Source organism: Aythya marila (genome assembly GCF_965140915.1).
Source record: "Aythya marila genome assembly, chromosome: 25".
Taxonomy (NCBI): Eukaryota; Metazoa; Chordata; class Aves; order Anseriformes; family Anatidae; genus Aythya; species Aythya marila.
Window position 1 is genome coordinate 4432517 of NC_139066.1, and position 8847 is coordinate 4441363.

The 8847-nt window shown below is 70.0% G+C and overlaps 1 protein-coding gene across 1 annotated transcript; it reads right to left on the reverse strand.

Moving 5' to 3' along the window:
- Positions 1 to 394: 394 nt before the first annotated feature.
- Positions 395 to 8299, reverse strand: RAPGEFL1 (Rap guanine nucleotide exchange factor like 1; the record flags this gene model as incomplete). Its single annotated transcript, XM_082778993.1, is given in 18 exon segments — positions 395 to 589; positions 879 to 933; positions 1635 to 1699; positions 1791 to 1878; positions 2420 to 2470; positions 2605 to 2695; positions 2786 to 2964; positions 3083 to 3205; positions 3299 to 3396; positions 3490 to 3657; positions 3751 to 3847; positions 3849 to 3864; positions 4473 to 4570; positions 4652 to 4802; positions 5246 to 5324; positions 7043 to 7127; positions 7129 to 7248; positions 8255 to 8299. Coding segments are annotated over 18 exon segments (1734 nt in total). The 3' UTR covers positions 395 to 464.
- Positions 8300 to 8847: the final 548 nt, after the last annotated feature.

Genomic DNA, 8847 nt, shown 5'->3' on the forward strand with positions numbered 1-8847 from the left:
ATTATTATATTTTTTTTTGGTTCTTTTTTTTGTATTTTTTTCCTCCTTTTTTCTTAAAAAATAAATTTACAATTAAAGACGGCATTTTTGGTACAAAATATATACATTCTGGGGGCGCGGGCAGAAGCAGGGGCTGCGGGGAGGGCGGGGGGACACATACAAAAATAAAGGGGGGGGGGGCTCCCCAATGGGGTGTGTGGGGTGGGCAGGGGGCTTGGACCCCCCCCATCACCCCCCCACACCCCAAATCCCACCACCAGGACCCCCCCACCCCAAAAAGCCCAGGGCTGGGCCCCCCCCACCCCAACCCACGGGGGTGAAACCCAGAGAGGGGAGGTGGGGGAAGACCCCCAAAACCCAGACACCCCCCCCCAACCACCCCCACCACCCCCCAGGCCAAAGTGCGTCAGTGCTGGGGGGGGGGCAGGACCCCCCCCCACCGGGGACCCCCCCCTCTTAAAGCCTCACTGGGCGCCGGGCTCCAGCTTGTAGGAGAGCTCGAAGAGGAGGTTCTGGTTGTCGATCACCTGCAGCTGCCGCACGTAGGCCTTGGTCTGCAGCTGGCTGGGGGACGCCTCCAGCTCCAGGCCTGAAAATTTTTGGGGGGGGGGGGGGGCCTCAGGGGCTGGGGGGGGGGGCCTCAGGGGCTGGGGGGGGGGGCTTAAGGGGTGAGGGAGGGGGTTACGGGGTTTTGGGACCCCCTCCCCATCACCCAAGGGTTTGGGGTTGGAGGGTTCCAGGTCCTGGGGCCTGGTCCTGTTCTCTCTGTGTGTGGCCCCCCCCCGGCAATGAGGGTTTGGGGAGGGGTTTATTAAGGGATGGGGGGGGAGGGGGTATGGGGGGGTATGGGGGGGTTCTGGGACCCCCCCCCTACTCACAGAGGGGGCGGCTGCGGTACTTGCGGATGGTTCTCACTTTCTCGGCGATGCAGTGCTGGGGCACAGAGCAGCCCCCCCCCCCGTCAGCACCCGCACCCTGGGACCCCCCCCAGGAACCAGAAACCCCCCTTCCCCCCCCCCCCCAAGAACTCTGCAAACCCCCCTTCCCCCCCCCAGAACCCAGGGACCCCCCCCCAATGAACCTGAGACCCCCCCCAGAACCCAGGGACCCCCCCAATGGATCCAAGACCCCCCCTCAATGAACCCAAGACCCTCCCCCATCCCCCCCCAGAACCCAGGGACCCCCCCCTCAATGAACCTGAGACCCCCCCCCAGAACCCAGGGACCCCCCCTCAATGAACCTGAGACCCCCCCACCAGAACCCAGGGACCCCCCCAATGGATCCAAGACCCCCCTCAAGGAACCCAAGACCCTCCCCCATCCCCCCTAGAACCCAGGGACCCCCCCCAGAACCCAGGGACCCCCCCCAATGAACCCAAGACCTCCCCCTGATGAATCCAAGCACCCCCCATCCCCCCCCAACGATTCCGGGACCCCCCCACATGAACCCAAGACCCCCCCCATTCCCCCCCCATTAATCCAGGACCCTCCCCACCTCCCCATTTTGGGGATGTTACCGAGCACCCAGCACCCCCAGCACCCCCCCTCACCCCCCAGGTCACCCCATAAGGGTCAGTCCCATAACTGGGGTGTCCCCCCCCCTCGTTTTGCTGTGCCCCCCCCCCGGACACCCACCAGTTTCTCCACGTTCACCAGCCCGTCCAGGAGGGTTTTGCTGCCTTCGTGCAGGAACGTCAGGTCTGGGGGGGGGCACAGGGAGGTGAGGGGGCCTTGTAGGACCCCAACACCACCCCCCCTCCCCAAATTTTGCCCCCCCCCCCCTCCCCAGACCTTTGAGGATGAGCGGAACGAAGGGGATGAGGGGGGGCTTCATCTTGGCCAGCACCTCCCGGTAGGTCTTGTGGTTCCTGCAGGGATCCTGTGGGGGGGAATTGGGGTTGGGGTGGGTGGGGGGTCCCCATGGGTGGCAGTGCCATGCCCAGGACCCCCCCCCCCCTTGTCCCCCATGGAGCTCACGGGCACCCATGGGCTCCCCAGAGACCCCACAGAGCCCCCCTGGCACCCCATGGACACACAAAGACCCCATGGAGCCCCCCCGGCACCCATGGGCACCCACAGACCCTACAGAGCCCCTGGGCACCCAAGGGCTCCCCACAGACCCCAAAGACCCTCTAGCCACCCATGGCTCCCCAAAGACCCCCCCGGAGCTCCTGGGCACCCATGGGTTACCCAAAGACCCCCCAGAGCCCCCAGCACCCATGGAGACCCCACAGAGACCCCAGGCACCCACGGGGCTCCCCAAAGACCCCAACAAGAGCTCCTGGACACCCACGGGTACCCAAAACCCCCCCCACGGAACTCCCCTAAGACCCCACAAAGCACCCCCCGGGCACCCCTAGGACTTCCCCAACACCCCCCCCCCCCCCCTCCCCAAATTTCCCCCCCCCTCCCCTCCTCACCGTCAGGTTCTCAAATTTCCGAAACAGATTTTTGAATTTCCCCGGCAGCTTCTGCGGGACAAAAACCCGGGGGGGGGGGGGGGGGGGGGGGGCCGTCAGCACCTTGGGGGGCTCCCAACCCTAACAGAGGAGATCCCAACCCCACGGGGGGGGTCTCCCAGCCCCCCAAACCCCCCCCCCCTCACCTCCCAGGTGAGCCGCAGGCGGCTGATGGCCGCGTTGTTGAGCCCGATGACGACGGCGTAGAAGGACAGCATGTCCTGGTTCTGCTTGCAGCTAAGGGGGGCAGCGGGTGAGACCCGGAGGGGCTCCCCAAACCCCCTTTGGACCCCCCCCCCCAAAAAAAATTAAACCCTCAAAGCTCACATGGCGGCGATCTTGATGAGCTTCTTCAGCAGGTGGGCGCGCTTGCCCAGCGACTCGCAGAGGAGCAGCTCGGTGCCCACCCAGTGCTGCACCTCGCTGCAGCGCTGCAGCAGCAGCTCCAGGTTGGCCGTCTCGCGCCGCCCGCGCTCCCCGTGGAAGACGTAATCCACGAATTCCAGCTGCAAAAAAAAAATAAAATAAAATCCCGGGGTCAAAATCCCCTTCCCCGTGGGTTTTTGTGGGTTTTTTTTTGTGTTTTTTTTTGGTTTTTTTTGGGGTGTCCCTCCCCGCGCGCACCTCGTGGATGCAGCGGAAGAGCTCCCAGTGGAAGGCGGTGAGGTGGTTGGCGATGTCCTCGGGCTCCACGCGGTGGATCTCCGTGTCCCCCGGGACCACCGGGATCTCCTCGGGCAGCGGCACCTGCGTGGCGAGGAGGGCGCAGAGAGGAGAGAAAAGGGCTGGAGCCCGGGGGAGGCCGTGCTCCTCAAAAAGGGGCCCCCCCCGGGTGCTCACCAGCGAGTCGAAGGCGTCGCGGGTGCAGGCGAAGAGGTGGCTGTTGATGCCCAGCGTGGTGAAGACGCACTCCTCGCTGGGCTGCAGCACGGCTTTCTCTGCCCAAACAGCAAATTGGGGGGGGGGGGTCAGCACCATCCAACCCCGCATCCCCACAACCCTCTGAGCCCCCCCCCCGAGCCCATGCCCACCTCCGGACGAGGCCACGGTGACGAGGACGAGGGCGTCCTCGCGGGCTCCCTGCTCCTCCGAGTACTGCAGCTTCTCCGTCACCGAGGCCAGGATGTCCTGCACCGAGGCCGAGAGGCGGCTGCGGATGGTGACGTACGAGTGGTCGGGCATGTAGACGCGGCAGAAAACTGCGGATTACGCACGGGGAGGGGTTGGCAAAGCCCCTCGGGACCCCGATTTTTTCCCCCTGTTTTTGTCCGTCCCCCCCTCGTTGGACTCACTCTCGTCGGAGCCCCGGAAAGCCACCCGGGTCTGCAGGCAGGAGTCGATGCGGCGAAAGTGGCGGAAGAGCGGCTTCACCTGCTTGCTCGGGGGGGGGCGTCTCGTCCGCCACCCTGCGGCACCGCAAAGGGTTCAGCACCCATGGGTGCCACGGCCACGGCCACCCCCACGCACAGCGGGGCCTCGCGCTTTGAGCTCAGGGCACCCCAGGCACCGGGTGGCCCCCGGGAAGGCAACCTCGTGCGCCCCATGGGGACCTGGGGACCCCCCCCCAGGGAACCACGAGGACCCCGAGCGCCCCAGGGGGACCAAAAGAACCCCGTGGGGACCCCACAAGCACCCTCAGTGCCCTATGGGGTCTCCAGAAGCGCCCCACAGGGATAACACGAGCGCCCCAAGGGGACCCCCAGTGCCCTATGGGGACCCCAGAAGCACCCCATGCATCCCACAGGGCCCCCCAGTGCCCCATGGGGACACCGCAAGCACCCCACACGCCCCACGGGGACCTCAAGCACCCCACGAGGACCCAACACACCCCACAGGGTCCCCCCCCAACGCCCCATGGGGACCCCAAGCACCCCCAGTGCCCCATGGGGACACCACAAGCACCCCACACGCCCCATGGGGGACCTCAAGCACCCCACGAGGACCCCAAAGGGAACCCCCAGGGACCCCCAGTGCCCCACAAGGACCCCAGGGACCCCACAAGGACCCCACTCACTTCAGCTCCACCGTCTCCACGAGCTGGTGCAGCTTGAGGATGTCGTCCTCCAGCTCATGGTACAGGGCCGTGTCCTTCATGATGAGCAGGTACAGCTCCTGGGGGGGGTCAGGGGGGGCTCAGGGGGCTGCAGGGCCATACTGGGGGGGCTGTGCTGGGCAGGGTGGGGGAGCACCCACCTTGATCACCTTCCCCGCGCTCTCCTCCTCCTGCAGCAGCCCCTTGTAGGTCTCGAGGAAGTGCAGCAGCACGGCCAGCACCGCGCGCTTGCGCCGCAGCCCCGCGCCCTCCTCCCAGCACGCCGGGGGGCTGCCGCCCGCCAGCACGAAGGTGGCACCGTCAAGGAGGCAGCGGGGTGGGGAGGGGGACAGCGGGGACCCCGACTTGTCCCCACGGACCCCTCGTGGCACCCTGGCACCCACCCTGGTTCCCCCCCACAGCTCCCTCCTCGTGCCCCTGGGCTCGTCGCCACCCCCCTGCACGCCCGTTTGGCACCCTCGTGGCACCCTGGTGCCCACCCCGGTATCCTGGTGCCCACCCTGATGTCCTCGTGCCCACCCAGGTGCCCCCCCCAGCTGCACCTTCACCATCACCCCCGTGCCACCCCCGTGCCACCCCCGTGCCCAGCACCTGGCCCTCACCATTGCACCCTCTGACCCCCCTTCGTGGCACCCTCGCGCCCACCCTCATAGCACCCTTTGCCCCCTGGCAGCCTCGTGCCCACCCCCGTGCCCCCCCCCCCAGCTCTGTCCCCCCCCCGTCCCCAAGGATATTGCTGGTGCAGCTGCTGCAGGAAGCGCTCGGTGGGCAGGAAGAGCGAGTGCGTGAGCACGATGTCGTCCAGCAGCGAGTCTGGGGGACACGGGGAGGGGGTCAGGGGCGGGCACCCCCCCCAAAAAAAAAAAACCTACACCCGGCGAGGGGACCGAGGTCGATGGGGGCCTCGCTCCCAGCCCCTTGGGGACGAGCAGGGGCAGAGGCACACGGGGAAACTGAGGCAGGGGGCACGGCGATGGTGCTGGGGGTGCCACGGGTGGCCCCGGGGAGGGCGTTTTGGCACGGCGCAGCCGTCACGGTGCACCCATGGGACCACTGGGGACGGAGGGGACAGAGGGGACCCCGCTGGCCCCGGCCACCCCGCCACCACCTCGACCTTTGGCCACGGCGCCGCTTCCTTGCCCTGCCCCACGTGGGCGGCCCCAGCGCCAACCCTTGGCCTGGGGTGGGAGCAGGTCCCCGGTGACCCCCCCACACCCACCCCAGGGTGCTCCCACCCCCCCCCCACCCCCGGTCCCCTGCTCGTGAACCCGGCCATGAAACCCTGCCGAGGCTGGGACCCCGCATCCAGCACCCACAGCAGGGCCTGGGGTGGGCAGCGTAAGGTGTGGGGGGGGAGGACAGGTGCACAGCCCCCCCCCCACGCCCCCCCAGGCTCTATTTGGGGGCAGGAGGTGCCCAAACGCCCCCACCCCGAGGGGCTGCAGCTCCTCCATGAACCCAGACCCCTGGGGGCCCTCCCTACGTGGGCCAGCGCTGGGACCCCGTGGGACGCGCAGAGCAGCCAGCGGCAGAGGGGGGGGGGCCCAGACACCCCCCCAGACACCCCCCGGACACCCCCAGCCCCCTGCCCCACAGGGTGCCGCCCCCCCCAGCCCTGCCTCAGTTTCCCCATCCCTCCGCACCCCCCCCAGCAGGTGAAGGGCCGGCGCTCCCCAGCCCACCGCTGGGTATCCCGGACCCCCACCGGTCCGGGGGGGCCCCCCCACGTTCCCCACACCCCGGGGACCCCCCCCCCCGTGCTCCCCACACCCCGCAGGGCCGGGCCTGGCAGCGTGTTGGTGCAGGCAGAGCCAGCACTGCCAGTCCCGGCTCGTTCCCCCCCCCGAGGGCTCCCTCGTTTCGGTGAGCCCCACCCCGGCCCCCGGCACCTTCCCTGGAGCCCAGCCACGACCAAGAGGGGGGGGGGCTCCCACCTTCCCCCCCCACCCATCAGCAGCCCCCAGAATAGGGTGGCCAAAGCAGGGGGGGGGGCTGCAGAGGGGGGCGCGCTCGCAGCCCACCAGCCTCCCACCCCCCTCAAAACCCCCCCCCAGCACCTCGGGGACCCGCAGCAGGCAGTGGGAAGGGGGGAGACAAGGGGGGGGCACCCCCTCTGCAGCCCCCCCCCCCCGGTTAATTTTAGCGCCGGGACAGCGTTAACCATTAACCGGGAGGCCGCCGGCAGCTCCGCGCCACCGCAGTCGGTGCCCGCTGCCCCCCCCCGCAAGACACCACGTAGAGACCCCCCCCCCCACGACCCCCTCAGGATAACCCGAGGACCCCCCCAGCACCCCACACACCCCCCCCAGCCCCATATCCCGCAAGGCCTCACCCTGACCTTGACCCCCCCCAATTTTTACAGCCCCCCCCCGTAGCCCTCCAACCCTGTGCCACCCCCCCTCCACCCGCAGCATCCCCCTGGCCCCCCCCGCACCTCAATCCCCGCACCCTCCGGGATCCCCTAGCACCCCCCCCAGACCCCGCAGAGCCCCCCCCCAAAAAAAAATCCCTCCCCCCCCCCTTTTAGGTACCTGCTCCGCAGCCCCGGCCGTGCGCCCCCCCCGCCGGCAGCCGCTCGAGGAGCGCGGTCAGGAGGCGCTCGGGGGGCGCGGGGGGCGGCGGGGGGGCAACAGCAGCAGCAGCGGGCGGCGGCGGGGGGGGGCGGCGGCGGCGGCTCCGGGCTGGGCAGCGGCTCCCGGTCCCGGTCCCGATCCCGGTCCCCCCCCCCAGGGGAAAGCTCGGAGGGGGAGAGCGCCGAAGGGGAACGCGGAGGAGCCTCGGGTTGGGGTGGGGGGGGTGAGGGGTAAGGAAAGGGGTGAGGGGGGGGGCGCAGCTCCAAGCAGCGCCCCCCCTCGCTCGGTCGTGGCCCCCCCGGGTCTTCGGGGGAGGGGAGGGGGCGAGAGAGGCTCCGCCGCCGGGGAAGCGGGAGCGGGGCTGGGGGAGCCCCGGTGCGGGGTGGGGGGGGGGGGGGGGGGGCGGGGGGGGCAGGTGCGAGCCCGGCTTCTTCAGCAACTTCTCCAGCGGCTTCATGGCCGGAGAGGGGGTGGGGGGGGTGGGGGGGAAGGTGGGGGGGGTCGTCAGGGGCCCATGGGTGCTGAGGGGAGGGGGGGAGCCGGGGGGGGGGGCTCCGATCAAGGCTCGGGCCCCGGCGCCGCGCTCCGCCTGCCCCGCGCCTGCTGCGCGCTGCGCCCCCGCCGAGCCGCCACCCCCCGCCCCGCCCCCTGCCCGCCCCCCCCCCCCCCGGCCTACCGGGCCGTCCCCCCCCCAAAAAAAAAAAACCCGGTACCCCCGGAGCACCCTCAACCCCCCCCCCCGCAAGGCTCAGCCCCCTCCCGCCCCCCCCGCACCGCCTCCACGGGGTGGCAGCCCCCTCCCCGCTCGTTAACGCCGCCCCCCCCCAGCCTAAATCCGGCCCCCCCACCCCCCCCCAACCCCCAACCCACCGTGGGAAAAACCCTCGGAGGGGGGGGGGTGGGTGGGATGCGGGACCCCCCCCCTCCCTTTACGCCCTACTCCACGGGGGAGGGATGCGGGGCTCTCCGCGCCCCCCCCCCACCCCAAAGGACCCCCCCCCATCCCCACGCCCCCCCCCCCGTGGGTAGGGCAGGGCAGGGCAGGGCCGGGCGGGTCGCGGTGCTGCCCCCCCCCACGGCGCCGGGCCGACAAGCTGGGGCAGGCGGCAGGCAGGGCCGGCTGGTTCCCGTGGGGGGGGGGGACACACACAAAAAAAAACAAAAAAAAACCGGGGGGGGGCCCCGGCTGCGGCTTTGTTCCCGTTTCGCCTCCATCCCGCAGTTGCTTGGCAACTCCCGGCCGCGGCGCGGGGGGGGGGGGGGGGCTGAGGGATGCGCGCCCCCCCCCCCAACACACACACACCTCGGTGCTGGGGACCCCCCCCATGTGCTTTCTGCCCCCCCCCCTTCCCCGGGGGGGGGACACACACGGATCCCCGCAGCACCAAAAGGGGAAACTGAGGCACGAGCGCGGGGGGGGGGGGGGGACCCCGGGGAACGCGCCCCAGATCCGTGCCTGGCCCCGATCCTCGCCCCCCCCCCCCCCCCCCAATGGTTCGGGGGGGGGGGCCGGGCGCAGAGCGGGGCTATTAGCTTAATTAATTAGTTGTTATTCCTCCTAACGAGCCGGGATCTGGAGCAGTGGGTGCTCCCCCCCCCCTCTCGCCGAGCTGAGCTGGGGGGGGGGGGGAATTGGAGAAAAAGGGGGGGGGGGGCGCGAAGGCTCCGGGCTCTGCTCAGCGCGGGTGCGTGGGAGGGAAAATTACACGCAGGGAGAGGAAAAAAAAAGAAAAAAAACCACCCAAAATCCCTCCCCGAGCCAG